Raw genomic sequence first — 17,318 nt, forward strand, 5'->3', positions numbered from 1 at the left:
CTGAAAACTAGGAAGGGAGATAACTCTAAATGTTTATAAGAGAAAACACGTGAAAATCGTATTAACTGTAAATATTCTCTAATTCGTTTTTTTAAGTCGGGGTCAAAGTATTTACTAGGTAAGTCTCAAAGAACTGTTTTCTTCACAACTTGTTATAAGATACTGACGACTGTTGAAGCGTGATTCGTACTAATTCTTTCACTGCGAACGTCTTCAAAATCATATTTTGAGGAAATGATATCATTGTTAATGTTATACAGTGAGCAGTTGTAAAAATATCTGTGTTCTTGAAATTCAAGTTTCACAAGCAACATGTTAAACTTTAGGAAAATGCCATTGTGTTTGTTAGTTATATATCCAGTGTAGATTATCCTTGATAAAGAAACACAAGTAAATTATGTACGTGTGAAGAAAATAGATAGATCTCTTGGCCTTCACAAGAGTTCGTAGCTGTACGCTAAAAGAAATTATTTATTGACCTAGCTATGTACCCCACGAGGCCCACCAATTTAAAAAAAAAAATTATATTCAGGCACGAATTCGTGTGATCTACATCAGGTAGATTCTACAGTGCTTCAACAAATTAAACATTCACACTGTTGAATTTCATCAAATAACAGTGAACATGTGCAACAGCCATATATATATTACTGTTTATCCAGTAGTCGCTGGGAGTGGTAGAACAGTCAAGACCGGCCTGACCCTGACTGCCTCTCAGCTGACAGCAATAGTCGAATGTTTCACTTCCAGGTTGTTGGACCAGTTGTGAGAGTCAGGATCGAAGAATGCCGGTGACGACAGGAGACTCACAGGGAATGGAGATGTCGTTTTCAGATTTTGTCGAGCTTCACAAACCACAACTGTTGGGGTCAGCAATTCCTGAGAGGTTCTGGAACACTTTGTTTGAAAAGCTCAAAGATGAGGTATGTTTTATTAATTTATTTAAAATTCAAACAGGATGGTATCAGTTGTTTTGCTGAGATGTCTCTTGTGTTTTTCAGGCAGTAAATCTCAGCTGTGTTCTTATAGAATCATACAAAAGGGTATTTGAGTTTCAAAAATCACAGTTGTTGTCACCCGGAGAGGTCCTGCAACACTTTGTTTGAAAAAAACCTAGTGATGAGGTATTAAGTGTCCATGATTCAAATATTTGTGAAATGATTGAAAATGATAAAGTTCTTATTTATTTATGATGTCATTGTTTGGATCGAAGTGAGGCGTATCGCTTGACAAAGCATTTGATAGGACTACTCCATTTTGTATTGGGATACTTTTATCTTCCCATGCTGCACAAGACTGATGTCCATATACAGGAATTTATCTTGACCTGCTTAGAGGCCGATATACTCGGCCCCAAGTCTCCCAAATTGAATATTACCGTATTTTCTTAAGTATAGTGCACACTTTTTTTATGGGTTTATTTCCCCCAATACAGAGACATTACCGTGACCACGTAACACCGGAAATACCATGTCAACAAATCCATACTGAAGTACGCAAATTAATGATGTAATTACACTGTCTGGTTAAAAAAAGTTGGTCGGTTGGTTGGTTGTTTTACATCGCACTCAGCAATATTCCAGCTATATGACGGCGGTCTGTAAATAATCGAGTCTGGACCAGACAATCCAGTGATTGATATCATGAGCATCGATCCGCGCAATTGGGATCGATGGCATGCATCAACCAAGTCAGCGAGCCTGACCAACCCATCCTCTTAGTTTCCATTTTCGACAAGCATAGTCGCCTTTTACGGCAAGCATGGGTTGCTGAAGACCTATTCTACCCCGGATCTTCACAGGTCGGTTATAAAAAGTGTTCTTTGTATATCTGGATTTATGTTTGTAACTTATTTCATTAATTTTATTCAAACTTAAACTCAAATTTAAACAGTAAATTAACATTTCTGGTGATTTTTTATCTGAAATTTTAAATTTGTACTAATCAAGTTTCTTATCACCTGTTCGTTTACCGGAATTTGCTGATTGGGTACGGTGTAATTTTCTTTCTGCGCATAATATTTGATTTTGTTTTTGTTTTTTCTCAAAAATACCGAATCCGCTAGAGGGGGGTGCGCATTATACATGGGTGCGCACTATATTCAAGAAAATATGGTAAATGTCCTAATACCTCAGAATTTATGAAAATATGAACTGTAAAAACCATTTTTTAACAATAGAACAATTTTTTCCCATGGTGCCTGCTAACAGCTAAGGGCACTTAGTTTGGAATCCTAGGTAAATCCCTGTCATAATATGTCAAGTGTATGTTTAACTAGAATGGCATCTGATTATCCCCATCACAAATGGAGTAGTAGAGTTGCAGTTCCTGTATTTCCACTTCAGAAGAACGTTGTCAGGGAAGTAACTTTGTCATGGCTATAGTATGCTGATGAGGACAGGCGATGGTGTTGTCATGCCTCATGTTTTGTCTGAGTGATTTTTATAGGAGACATCAAGGTTAGGGTGAGGTTTCACACAAAACAGAAAATGCAGCCTTCAGACCGACACTGACTGGGCTTCAGGTCACAGTGTTCATGCCATGTCAGTGTCTCACTACCTTATCCATATAGTCCCCTCTTACGAGTGAGTGAGTTGGGTTTAACGCCGCTTTTAACATTATTCCGGTTATATCATGGCGTGTCAGCTTAATGTGGGAGGAAAGCCCGAAGTGATGCAGGTCTCAGACGTTTACCACTTCAGTGAAACCCACGAGCACGGGTATGGTGCTGACAAACCTAGAAACATAATCGGGGCGAACCGGGATTTGAACCCACAATCATAGGTTTCTGGCATCCCTAAGGGACGCAACCCTGCACAGCGAACCCCTCTTACGACCAGCATAGGTTGCTGAGGACCAATTTTAACACAGAAAAACGATGAGGAAGATCTGAAGTCTGAATATTATAACTGTTGGCAAATTCTAAATCTATATAATTGTTGATTATAACAGTAGTTAAATATTGCTGAATCTCTTCTGACTTTTGAATTTCCCAGTAGTAAGTCAGTATGTGTGAATGAATGTGATCAATGATAGAGCCCTGTGAAAGTCTGTGTAGACGATCTTAGAGCCATGTACACAGTACGTCTTAGAGCCTTGGTAGACAGTCTTTGAGCTGTGCAGACAGTCTTAGTCATGTAGACAATCCCTGAACCATTTAGACAGTCTTTCAGCTGTTGTAGACATTCTTAGAGCTGTGTAGACAGTCTAAGAGTCATGTAGACAATCACTGAGCCATGTAGACAGCCTTAGAGCCATTGTAGACAGTCTTTGGGCTGTGTAGACAGTTATGGAACCGTGTAGACAACCTAAGAGCCATGTACACAGTCTTACAGCCGCTGTAGACAGTCTTAGAGCCATTGTAAACAATCTTAGAGTCATGTAGACAGTCTTTGAGCTGTGTAGACAGTGTTTGAAGCGTGTAGACAACCTGAGAGCCATGCAATCTGTTTTCAGATCCTCTTCAGTTAGAAGATAAACCAATCATGTTTTCAATTTAAACATTTCAAATGTAATATCTGTAATAGGTAATTGGAAAATGTAGATTAGGTTTTCAGTACATGAAATGTTCATGGAAGAATTTCATGTACGTTATATGTATGTACCATTTGAACATTTTTGAGCATGATACTGTTCATGTAAGCAAGGATTATATCCTACCTAAATATTATCCCGGGGGGAGTTTTACTCTAGAGTATAGTATCCTACCTTAGTGCCACACTGGTATGGGTTGGGAGAATCATCCTGACACTAGAGAATTTCATCCCCGGGATAAAAAATAGGGTAGGATAATATTCCCTCTTACATTCACACAACATGTTGTGTATTCCAGTGAATGTCACTGTGGTGTTGCAGGTGTATGATGCAGGAGACAGCTTCCAGATCATCTGTGAGCAGTACGCCACTGAGGACGCTGACAATGATGGTGGAGAAGATCATGGATGGAAGATTATTGCATACACGGAAGACGGTATTTCTCACACAGATGAAAAAAAGTAAGTTAGAATTGATATTTGTTTGTTACCATTATGTTGATGTATGTAAATCAATTATTCATTCCTTCAGTTGCAGGTGACCATGAATTATGATGTAGAATTTGGACGTCCTGAATATCAGGGTAGTCAGTTTGCGAGTTCAGTAAAATATTTACAGATTAATTCCATCTCATATATGTCAGTTGGTTGAAGAAACTAGAAACTGGCTGCATCTCAACAGTGACTGTCCAACTTCAGCATCTTCCTGATCGACCATGCGTGGACGTTCCGTGTAAGTGACGCGAGGCAGTACCTGGAGGAGGTGGCGGGGTTGTTGGAGCGGATGACGGGGCTGATGGAGGTGGCCACAGCAGGGAAGTCGCGCGAGGAGCAGATTGAGGCCGTTCTCTGCACCATGTGGAAGTAAGAGAAGATTTGTTTATTTTCTGATGGCTAGTGTTAACATTGTAATTAACCGGTCCGATAAACTGGATATCATGAGCTGATATGTTTAAGAAATGAAAGACTCATGGTCGTTGTTTATCTTACAAAAAAACACTGCAGGGAGAATAAACTATGAGAGGCACGTATTCTCACAATCTTCACGTCTATTATCTGTACCTGTTCTCCGAATACCAATTGTCATATCTCGCCTATTGGATGCGTCATCGGCCATGGCGTTTATCTGTGTAGCCCAGCTACGTCTATAGGGAACAATTTACTTGACATTTCCGTCTCAAAAATAACGTTGTCCAATAAATAACATCCTCAAATTCCGAGCGCTTATTTGAATCTCCAGAAATTACATCATGATAGAACACTGTTTTATCGTGAGATAAACCACACTTTGTTCTACATTGTTCTGCGATTTATGGCTTAGCTATCTTATATATGCAATTAAGGTCGCCTATCAGGCACTACTTTCAAGCTCCATGCACATAGTGCCTTCTTTCTCAGTAAACTGTTGACTAATGATAGATAGGTGTTTCTCTGTATGACGCCATGTTTTTGGACACAAATATGGCTGCAAGATATTTGGTACTATATGATAATTGTGCTGTTCACACAAACGGTTCGTAAAGTTACTTCTTGAGTGAAATTCAACAGAAACAACTCATTTTTCTAAGAAGGATAAAGACATTATGACCCTCATGTGTTTCCGTGTCATGTTGTACCAGTCACACACATGAGTAACCATGGAAACAGATTGTCAGATGGTTCCACACATGCAATGTGATGAGGTAGGTGTGACCATGTAACCATGGTGATTAACCTTGTTTCTCTGTCCAGGTTCACACAGACGTACAGCTTTGGGCATTTATCAGAGGTAAGAAACTGTCAGCTTCGTGGTAATGTCAGGTTGTGTGGTAATGTCAGGTTGTGTGTGGTAATGTCAGGTTGTGTGGTAATGTCAGGTTGTGTGGTAATGTCAGGTTACGTGGTAATGTCAGGTTGTGTGGTAATGTCAGGTTGTGTGGTAATGTCAGGTTGCGTGGTAATGTCAGGTTGTGTGGTAATGTCAGGTTACGTGGTAATGTCAGGTTGTGTGGTAATGTCAGGTTACGTGGTAATGTCAGGTTGCGTGGCAATGTCAGGCTGTGTGGTAATGTCAGGTTGTGTGGTAATGTCAGGTTGTGTGGTAATGTCAGGTTGTGTGGTAATGTCAGGTTGTGTGGTAATGTCAGGTTGCGTGGTAATGTCAGGTTGCGTGGTAATGTCAGGTTGTGTGGTAATGTCAGGTTGCGTGGCAATGTCAGGTTGCGTGGTAATGTCAGGTTGTGTGGTAATGTCAGGTTGTGTGGTAATGTCAGGTTGTGTGGTAATGTCAGGTTGCGTGGTAATGTCAGGTTGCGTGGTAATGTCAGGTTGTGTGGTAATGTCAGGTTGTGTGGTAATGTCAGGTTGTGTGGTAATGTCAGGTTGTGGCCTTGTCAGGCACAGTTGCAGCAGCGCAACAGCCGAAGCTTTTGATTTCTAAAGATGACAAAATTCTGACACCTTACTCACTCACTCACTCACTCACTCACTCACTCACTCACTCAGGGGACTATGGCAGAGTTCATGCTCCATGTGTTGTGTAAATGTGCCATGGCAGAAAATATGTGTATTCAGAAACATAGATATGTGTATGCTATTTGTCTATTTTGCTCACTAAAATTAGCAGAAATATGAGTAGATTTTGCACACTAATATATTTGCTGGGTTGAGTGTGAATCGAAAGAACAGCTAGACAATGACAAGTAAACAGGAGCTGGATTGAACATGGATTATGCAAATGATGGGGTTCAATTGTCAGGTCGTTATTTTTGGTAAGTTCGCGTAGCATTAGTGGAAAGCTGATACCAGCCCAGTAACAACGTGGATGAATAAATGACATGGTCCTAAACAATACATGGAAGTCGTGTGTTCCAGGGCTCGGAGGACTCCATGCCGATCTGGTATATAATGGACGAGTTCGGCTCCCGCATCCAGCACTCAAACGAACCCTCGTTCAGAACAGTGCCGTTCTACTTCCTGCCCAGACAGATGGCCTTCAACATCATGTGGCCTCTGAGGGATCTGGAGCATGGAGGTGTGTAGACTGTCTCGCTGTCTCCTCTGTCCTGCAGACGAGTTCATATTGGTTACCCAATGAAAAATGTAATAACGCAATTAAAATAGAAACCTACGAGTAAAACCTCAATGGCTCAAAAGGTTATCTGGAGCTCTGTGTATTTCAAGAGACCCTTTGTGATTGCATTACTGTTTATTTTGTGTTTTTGTGAAATATGATTTTCTAATATCTAAATATGTACATGGTTGTAAATGAAATTTCTCTGAGGGGAAAAATATCTCTATTTTATCAAGTTATGTTTGCTGTAGATAGATGCGATAAATAATGTTTCTTGGAGTGGATGTTGTGACAATGTTGAAAGTTGTTGCACAGAGGAGGTGACCAGAGACTATCTCCCGAACGTCTCAGACCCTCTGGTGCGACGAGCTCGACTCACCCCATGGATAGATGACAATCTGACCGACGTGAGCTGTGAGCAGACAGAGCCGGACATGTCCTACTTCCAGGTAACCTGCTCACAGGGTGGTACGGGAACCAGCAGGGGAGGGGGGACCAGCAAGGGAGGGGGATCTAGCAGGGATGGGGGGACCAGCAGGGGAGGGGGGACCAGAAGGGGAGGTGGACCTGTCATGGGATGGGGATGAGGAGCAGGGGAGGGGGACCAGCAGAAGAGGGGGGACCAGCAGGGGAGGGGGGACCTGTCATGGGATGGGGAGCAGGGGAGGGGGACCAGAAGGGGAGGGGGAACTGTCATGGGATGGGGATGAGCAGCAGGGGAGGGGGCACCAGCAGGGGAGGGGGACCAGCAGGAGAGGGGGGACCAGCAGCATAGGGGGTACCAGCAGGATAGGGGGGACCAGCAGGGAAGGGGTACCAGCAGGACAGGGGGGACCAGCAGGGAAGGGGGCACCAGCTGGGAGGGGGGACCAGCAGGGGATGGGGGACCAGCAGGGGAGGGGGACCAGCAGGGGAGGGGGACCAGCAGGGGGGAGGGGGGACTAGCAGGGGAGGGGGACCTGTCAGGAAAGGGGGGACCTGTCAGGAGAGGGGGGACCAGCCAGGGAGGGCGGACCAGCAGGGGAGGGGGACCTGTCAGGAGAGGGGGGACCAGCCAGGGAGGGTGGACCAGCAGGGGAGGGAGCAGATTTAGACCGGTCCCCTGCCCCTCCGATTCTTTGATGCATACTTAACATGTATACATTGCGGAATGTTATAGGTGCAATGATATGATGTAGGTAAACCTAGTGACACTATCACTAACTCATTTGGTGAAATATTTTCAACTAAATTACTTAATGCTAATTGCCAAATCTTAAAATGACACTGTCCAGTCCAGTTTTAGAACAGGCTGTGAACATTTTATCAGAAAACGTGTTTGGGTGTTTTGTGTTATACCCTATTTGTGTTATTCCTAAGGCTTACCGACAGAATGAAAGTTTGCCGGATCTGGATGTGGAGTTCCCGCCCGTGTCCCATGACAGGATCCTGAAGGTGTACATGGACTATGGCAAAATGTTGAAGGACCATCTCACTGACCCGCGCTTCCAGCTGGTGGACGACATCACACGGGCAGACGTCATCTGGACACACCGACATTATAAGGACTTCAAGTAAGGTCGACTTTCTGACTCCTGGGACAGAGTGAGATGAAGAACTCAAACAATTGTTACAAATATGGTATCATTGATATGTCTGCTACATTCATTTCACTTATATATACATACTGCTTCTCATTATCTTGTTGGCCATTTAATTGTTGCAACTTCGTTGCTGCCTCTCCACAGGGAACTAAGTGAAGAATTTCCAGAAAAGTTTGTGAACCAGTTCCCATTTGAGATGACTGTGACAATCAAAGACCTCCTTGCCATTGTCTCACGACGTGCAGCCAAGAAAGGACAATCCCAGAATGCATCACAACCAAGTCCAAAATGGCTGCCGGTCACCTACAACCTGAGGACAGAGCTGCCGATGTTTGTGTCCTACTTCCAGCAGAGGGAAGCTCAGTAAGTGAAGGGAGGTAACTCCACTGGCCTTGGTGTCACATTCAGTCAGAGACAAAGTGAATAGCATGTATGTGTCATAAATAAAGTAGACATGATATTTCATTGTTCCTGAATGGCTAGTTGTATGTCTGTTCCCAAACCAAAAAAGAAGTTTAAAGCAGTTAAAGTTTCTATGCCATAAGTCCTTAGAGTGCAACCATTTGATTTTCGTGGGAGGTGGCAGGTTTCTTTTCCCAAAATAATCAAGCGCCTCTTTTATAGATATGTTTTTACATATGCCTCCATGGAAGGAAAAAAATAATGTGCCCTGACATGTGACCTGACATGTGACCTGACCTGTGACCTGACTTGTGACCTGACCTGTGACCTGACTTGTGACCTGACCTGTGACCTGACTTGTGACCTGACATGTGACCTGACTTGTGACCTGACCTGTGACCTGACTTGTGACCTGACCATCCTGTACAGAAGACTGTTAACAGTGTCCTAAGAATACAGACCGTTCTTTCCATTTTTTTATATTTCAAAATATTTAATCCCTCACCCCCTATCCCCTTCTGATAATCAAATGGCAGCTCCTTAAGGGTAAACGTTTTGTCGGGCAGGGGACTTGGGATTATATTTTATATTAATACACTATGTCCTAAAAGTACTGGAACACATAATAAACATCAATGTTCGTTGGAAATGCTGGATGGTCTGAAACATGTGCATGTCCTCCTTTCAGCGAGACAAATGTATGTTTGAAAAGTACTCTTTCCTGGCCCCCCTCCCTGAAGACTAGTGTGAGTCCCTTGTCCGTATTCTACTGTCTGTCATGGCTGTTTGTTGGTGTGTCACTCTCAGATCTGCTGTGCTTCAGGGGACTCGATAACACGTTCATCTGTAAACCATGGAACCTGGCACGTGGGCTCGGTATGGACATCACCGACAACCTGGACCACATCGTCAAACTTCCAGACACTGGACCCAAGGTAGGGACAATTTCACAGACAGACACAATTTATGGATAACAACTTCTTTAATACTGTAAAGGCGACGTTGTCAAGCAGTATAAGGATCTATACCGAAAACGTCACCTTTACAGTATTAAAGAAGTTGTTATCCATAAATTGTGTCTACTTTGTCATCCGTCAACTTTTAAGTAATGCCTTTCAAACAATTAATCACTAAATGTCTGAAGCCTTTGGTCCCCTGCTGTGGTAGTCCGGGAGTGACTAAATGTTGCTTTAAGCCCCAATATTCCAAGGCCCACTTGCACAAAGCGATTTTAGTGCTATGACCATTGTACGCCTATGTTACAGTATGGGAGTTACGATCATCTTAGCACTAAAATCACTTTATGCAAGTGGGCCCAGGTATTCGTAGCTAGAAAACCAAAATCAGTTCCTATAGAAAAGAACATTATATAAAAATGATGATGAAAATCACTTAAACTTCAGTCCATTTTGGTTGATGCATGTCATCCTATCCCAATTGCATAGGTTGAAGCTCATGATGTCAATCACTGGATTTTGTCTGGTCCAGACTCGATTATTTACAGACAGCCATCATATAGCTGGAATATTCCTGAGTGCAGCATTAAACAACAAACAAACGAACTCTCACTCAACCTGTCACAGGGAAGTACCCCTATAAGTCTGAGCCAACAAATAATAAGTATACACTGGGTATGGAATATACAGTTATCCCGTCCACAGTGTAGGATGTGATGATTTGGGTGATACCTAGCTTTAGAAAAGTATCTTTTCAAATGCTGTGATATATCTGGAGTATTGTTGGCGGTAGTGTGGCCTCACTTCGCTGTATGGTGTTGCAGGTGGTGTGTAAGTACATCGAGGACCCGGTGTTGTTTTCTCGTGATGATGTGGGGCTGGTCAAGTATGACATCCGGTACATTGTACTGCTGTCCAGCGTCAAGCCGCTCAAACTGTTTGCCTACAATGTGTTCTGGCTCCGGTTCGCCAACAAGTGAGTAAAAAGTCCACGTTCACACCCGTTGCTATGGTTACATTGAAGATCCGTCCTACGCATGAGTGGTCTAGCTCCTTGTTTTTAGTAGTCCTACCGGGTACCCATTCACTGCTGAATGATGGGTGTTTTGTTGTGTAGTCCTCGTTGCACGCTGCAGATGTTGGCTTTTTAAGGTGTAACAGATTTATGTGTGGTGACTGTAGTCATGGTAGTAAGCATGGTCGTCATGTTGACATGCAGGGGAGTGACATTGTGACATGTCTGTTGCAGGCCCTACTCCCTCGACCACTTCGATGACTACGACAAACACTTCACCGTCATGAACTACCGGGAGGAGTCCCCGCTCAAACAGGTAACCATGGTTACATGTACATGTACATTTGGATATTGTATATGCATGTCTGATATCTTTTGCTGCCATGACGACTGATGATTCTTATCAGAAAGGTAATGATGACATTGATTAGATGTTTCTCTAGACAGGATGGTAATAAGGCAATAATTGTTTCATAAGCATATCTTTCTTAGAAAAGTGGAGGGATGTCATATGGAGAGTGAGAAAAGTCAGAGAGTGTGGAGAGTGTGTGTCAGAGTCAGTGTCAGTTGTTTCATGTACATAGGTTGAGGTTATGAATTCTTTGCCAATCTGACCCGTATGTTCCAAGTAGAGAATAGGTCTGCAGCAACCCATGCTTGTCGTAAAAGGCGACTATGCTTGTTGTAAGAGGCGACTAACAGGATCAGGTGGTCAGGCTCGCTGAATTGGTTGATGCATGTCATTGTATCCCAATTGCATAGATTTAAGCTCATGATGTCAATCACTGGATTTTGTCTGGTCCAGTCTCAATTATTTACATACCGCCATCATAAATCTGGAATATTGCTGAGTGCGGCATTAGACAACAAACAAACAAACAAACAAACAAACAAACAAACCCTCACTCAACCTGTCACAGGGAAGTACCCCTATAACTCTGAGCCAACAAATAAGTATATACTGTGTATGGAATATAGAGTTATCCCCATCCACAGTGTAGGATGTGATGATTTGGGTGATACCTAGCTTAAGAGAAGTAAACAACAAACACACACTTTGCAATCTGCAGACTAGAGGTGATCTTAGTGTGTGTCATGCTAATGTGTATCAGTCGTCACAGCTAGGGTCTGAACAGCACGTCACACTGGAGCATGCTCATGATGGCCTCCATATCAGAACCTGGCTAATTGTGATGACGTTTTCAGATTCACTACGATGAGTACATCAAGATGTTTGAGAAGCAGTACCCTGACTTCAGCTGGGCCGATGTGGAGGTGAGTGACGAGGCCGACGATGTGTGGTGTCAGTGTTATTGTTGTGTCCAACACAATGCCTATGTATGTCACACAGATAAACTCCCCAAGTCTGATCCCCAGATGCACACTGTAAGCCTGGTGGAGTGTGATTCAATATGCAGGATTCATTCAGGATTTGAACATCGTTACATGACTGATGTAGGATTTCAAAATTGTCACATGATAGATGTAAGATTTGAACATTGTTACATGACTGATGTAAGATTTGAACATTGTAACATGACTGATGTAAGATTTGAACATTGTTACATGACTGATGTAGGATTTGAACATTGTTACATGACAGATGTAAGATTTGAACATTGTTACATGACTGATGTAAGATTTGAACATTGTTACATGACTGATGTAAGATTTGAACATTGTTACATGACTGATGTAGGATTTGAACATTGTTACATGACTGATGTAAGATTTGAACATTGTTACATGACTGATGTAGGATTTGAATATTGTTACATGACTGATGTAAGATTTGAACATTGTTACATGACTGATGTAGGATTTGAACATTGTTACACGACTGATGTAGGATTTGAACATTGTTACATGACTGATGTAGGATTTGAACATTGTTACATGACTGATGTAAGATTTGAACATTGTTACATGACTGATGTAGGATTTGAATATTGTTACATGACTGATGTAAGATTTGAACATTGTTACATGACTGATGTAAGATTTGAACATTGTTACATGACTGATGTAAGATTTGAACATTGTTACATGACTGATGTAAGATTTGAACATTGTTACATGACTGATGTAAGATTTGAACATTGTTACATGACTGATGTAAGATTTCAAAATTTTCACATGACTGATGTAGGATTTCAAAATTGTCACATGATTGATGTAGGATTTAAACGTGAATTTAGTTGAAGAGCGAAAGATATATATGGTAAGTTTTCTGCTATATATATGTATAAATTTTGACTTTGATTTGAGCTGAACTTGGGCCTTATGATGACTTCATGTTTTCTTCATATTGTGTTTAGTGTAAGTTTCCCCTCAGTCATTATGCAGACAGTATTTGAATAATAACAGTGATAGCATCACTTGTTAAGTGGCTGTCTTTGTTGATATTTTAAACTGTTGGCTGTATATTCAGGTGAGCTACCGTCCTGTGTTACTAACTTTGTATTTGAAAAATCCTTATGCTGAATAAGTACACGTTTATGTCCAAATGTATACAGTCTTGTGTGCCTGCTGTGAGCTGACCCAGAACTGTGTGTGTTGCAGAAAGATATCTTCACCATGTTCCGGGAGCTGTTTGAGGCTGCCACCGCCCTGCCCCCACCCCAGGGCATCTGCCCCTCCCCCCAGTCCCGGGCCATGTATGCTATTGACCTCATGCTCAAGTGGGACAAGAACGAAAAAGGTAAGTTGTTGCCTTCGTGCGCTTGTGTGTGTGTGTGTAGTGTGTAGGCATGTGTCTGTCTGTCTGTGTGTGTGTGTGTGTGTGTGGGTGGGTGTGTGGGTGTGGGTGGGTGGGTGGGTGTGTAGTGTGTGGGTATGTGTGTGTGTGTGAGTGATGGAGTGTGTGGGTGGGTGTGTCTGTGTATTGTGTAGGCATGTGTGGGTGTGTAGTGTGTAGGCATGTGTCTGTGTGTGTTGTGTGTGTGTAGTGTGTAGGCATGTGTGTAGTGTGTAGGCATGGGTGGGTGTGTGGGTGTAGGCATGTGTGTGAGTGTGTGTGTATCTGTGTAGTGTGTAGGCATATGTGTGTGGGTGTCTGTGTAGTGTGTAGGCATGTGTGTGTGTCTGTGTAGGCATGTGTGTGGGTGTCTGTGTAGTGTGTAGGCATGTATGTGTGTGTCTGTGTAGGCATGTGTGTGGGTGTCTGTGTAGTGTGTAGGCATGTGTGTGTGTCTGTGTAGGCATGTGTGTGGGTGTCTGTGTAGTGTGTAGGCATGTATGTGTGTGTCTGTGTTGTGTGTTGGTGGGTGTGTGTGTGTAGTGTGTAGGCATGTGTGTGTGTCTGTGTAGTGTGTAGACATGTGCGGGTGTGTGTCTGTGTAGTGTGTCGGCATCTGTGTGTGTAGTGTGTAGGCATGTGTGGGTTGGTGTGTAGGCATGTGTGTCAGTGTGTGTGTGTGTGTGTGTAGTTTGTAGGCATGTGTGGGTGGGTGTGTAGTGTGTAGGCATGTGTGTGTCTGTGTAGTGTGTAGGCATTTGTGTGTCTGTGTAGGCATGAGTGTGTGTGTGTCTGTGTAGTGTGTAGGCATGTGTGTGTGTCTGTGTAGTGTGTAGGCGTGTTTGTGTGCCTGCCTATGTAAGTGTGTGTGCATATTTGTTGTGTGTGAGCGCATGTGTGCATACTTATGTGTGTGAGTGAGTGTTGGTGCATACATCTGTGTGTGTGTGCGCTTGTGTGTGTGTGTGTGCATTCATCTCTCTGTGTAGTGTATGTTTGTGTGTGTGTGTGTTTTCGTGTGTGTGTATGCATGCACACAGAATCAGGGGAGGACTACTAAACATGTAACATGAAGTACGACTCAGTGAAACTGATGAAGGTTTGTTGTGTTATGAAGAAGGAAAAGACCACAGAAAGGATCCTGACATATAAGGAAAAGACTTTCCTGAGAATCTTCCAGGAGAAGTACACATAAATCATATGAAAATATATTATGAAAAAATTCAATTTTAAAAACATGACAAATATGACCACCATGAGCAGCCAGTACTTTTCACATGTGCATTTTAATAGATATGATTATCAAAAGCAATATTTGGGGACCCTAGATAGATCAGGTAGCCAGCAACTAAATGGAGTTAAGAGTCGACTACATCGGTCCAGGTTGTTATTGTGTGTGTCGGGACGGACTGGATGTTTTCCTGAGAGGACCGCGGGGATCGTGGCTCATGCTTTCAGTCACTGGTTTCTCAGAACTTGAGTATGTTCAGTGTGAGAGGATCTGTCGATATCCAGCATTTTTAGAAGGGAAGGGTCCAAAATATCAAAATCCTCTCTCAGATAATTTTACTGACTGCAACATGCTACATTTGGTTTTCATAATGAGGGGGTCCGGATCACCTGGACCCCAATCCCTCTGGATCCGCCTATGCCAGCAGTTGCTAAATAGAAACTTCAGAAAGTACTGGTCTTATTAGATATGTTCATCCAAGGGAAGTAACTCTTCTTGACTTGTGACCATATTGGCACCTGATCACAGATGGAGGATATATCTGTACAAGTATCACGGCTACGCTGTCTCTGCCAATGAACAGATGTCGATGTAAGGACTGTAAGATTACGCAACTGTTTCTGTTCACATGATGTTTGTCCAAGTAAGTTCCGATAGTTCTTGTTTTGAGGGCCTCTTTTTTGCTTGATTCCAGGCGAGCGGTACATGCAGCCCCAGATCTGTGAGGTGAACTTCAGCCCCGACTGTAACCGAGCCTGTCAGTATCACCCCTTCTTCATCAACGACGTCATGAGCGTGCTCCTCTTTGACGACACAGTTGACAAACACGTCACCCTTGTGTCATGATGGCAGCCATTGTGTCTTATTGTAAAACTAGCAACACTCATCGGAGAAGAGACTGTGAGAGGGTGAAGACTTCATCTTAAGGGGATTGAACAAGATCAAATCGTTGTTTGACTGTTTAACTCAAACTCTTCAGAAATACTTTGGTCATGTGATTCCCCAGCTATTCTTGGATGGACATTGTATTTCCTGAGGTGTTTGCTGAAAGAGTTGAGATAGCCTATCTCATAACACATCCCATGTAAAGGGGTGCTAGAGACTCGAGTGTTCTGGTGAATATTTGTACCAAGATATGTTTCTGTGGTACATTCTTGTAGTATGTGTGCAGACAATGACCCCAAGGGCCCAAGTTTCTCCTTGTTGACATCAGGACGAATTATCTACATCCTGTTATGATTATCATCTGGACCAATTTGTTAGCATAGCTGTGTCTGGGTAGTGATCGTATCCGTCTCCAACTTTCTTTTCATACTAGCTTAATAAGCGTGCATTTAAGGGAATGGCTGTTTGGGGCCAAATGTCAATTTTTTCGTAAACCTCGACTATGCTTGTCGTAAGATGTGGCAAACGGGATCGGGTGGTCAGACTCACTGACTTGGTTGGTACATGTCATCGCATCCAAATTGCATGGATCAATGCTCATGATATCAATCACTGGATTGTTTGGTCCAGACTTGATTATTTACAGACAGCCGTCATATAGCTGGAATGTTGCTGAGTGCTGCGTTAACACCTAACAGCTGAAAAGTTATCACATCAGACAGAATAAGGGTTTACCTTTTACGTATATATTCATAACATGTATAACAATTCCACGCCACTCAGGGTATGGTTAGTGGGAAGACATAACAATGCATGGTTACATGTTAGGCTGCTACATGTTTATCTACCACTCCTCATCAATCGAGTGGTCAATGGTCAAAAACACAGTGGGCAAAATAAAGTATACACCCATGTTTGATGGTGGCTAAAAATGAAACTAACAAAAAATGGTTTTTCGATGATGGTATATTTTATAGATGTATCATAGTTATGTTTTGGACCTTAAGTTTGCAGTGTTTTGGGGACTGTAACGTTATGTTAACGTTTGTTATCTGGGTCAAATCCAATTTTCAGGTGTATATATATTATTTTTCCTAGCAGTTTATTTGGTGCCTGTATCTTTTCATTCGGTAATTGCACTATTGCTCTATTTGTATTCCATCCAGGAAAATCCATATGGGCTTATGTGTTAGTGAATGAGAAATAAAGCACTGGCAATTGATTCAAAATGTGTTTTTATTTTTTGGTTTGACATGCAATATGTTGTATATATGGAGTCTATTTATACACGATAATAAGTGTATTCATGCACATTGAATCCAAGTGACAATAATTAAAGGGAGACATATTTGTGACTGCACTTAATTCATTGACTCAGCGTCACATAACAAGGTCATGGTAGACAAGACGTTGTCATATAGGTCCACGTGATTGCAGGCGTTTTGAATCAATATTTCTGTATTTGGAACAGAAATATTGTCTATTCAACATGCAACTTTGAAGGGGGCAAGGGTGGCCCAGTCGTCTAAGGCGTTCCTTGGGCATGCCAGAAACAGGATTGTTGGTTCGAATCCCAGTTCAACCCGATTATGTTTACACCGATGGGTGTATTCATAGCAAGGCCGTCGTCAATTTTTTTTGACGGGGCTGGCCCGGGGGGGGGAAGCAAATATTTGTACAAGTATCACTTGTCCCCAACTTGATTCAAATAAAACTGTTTTCTATAAATAAAAAAAAATCTCACCCCCACCCCCTGCCCCCCCGGCTGACTACGGCACTGCATGTGACATTACGATAGAAATGTTCAAAGCGACCTTATCAACTTACTCACTCACTCGTGTGTTAACTATGTCACTGAGTCTAGCCACCTCTCCTCCTCCATCAACATCCCCCATCCCTGGTTCATAGTATGAACCCGTAAAGA

General features: G+C 42.5%; 1 protein-coding gene across 1 annotated transcript; it reads left to right on the top strand.

The window, feature by feature from the left end:
• Positions 1-6: 6 nt before the first annotated feature.
• LOC124140299 (tubulin--tyrosine ligase-like protein 12) lies at positions 7-16,616 on the top strand. Its single transcript, XM_046507806.2, has 15 exons — positions 7-118; positions 751-923; positions 3,856-3,995; positions 4,233-4,397; positions 5,265-5,301; positions 6,387-6,546; positions 6,901-7,034; positions 7,945-8,138; positions 8,313-8,531; positions 9,394-9,505; positions 10,351-10,502; positions 10,776-10,857; positions 11,748-11,816; positions 13,104-13,242; positions 15,204-16,616. Exons 2-15 carry the CDS (start codon positions 786-788, stop codon positions 15,353-15,355), a joined length of 1,893 nt encoding a protein of 630 aa, XP_046363762.2. The 5' UTR covers positions 7-118; positions 751-785; the 3' UTR covers positions 15,356-16,616.
• Positions 16,617-17,318: the final 702 nt, after the last annotated feature.

Source organism: Haliotis rufescens, unplaced genomic scaffold (genome assembly GCF_023055435.1).
Source record: "Haliotis rufescens isolate VD_foot unplaced genomic scaffold, xgHalRufe1.0.p SCAF_5, whole genome shotgun sequence".
NCBI classification, from domain to species: domain Eukaryota; kingdom Metazoa; phylum Mollusca; class Gastropoda; order Lepetellida; family Haliotidae; genus Haliotis; species Haliotis rufescens.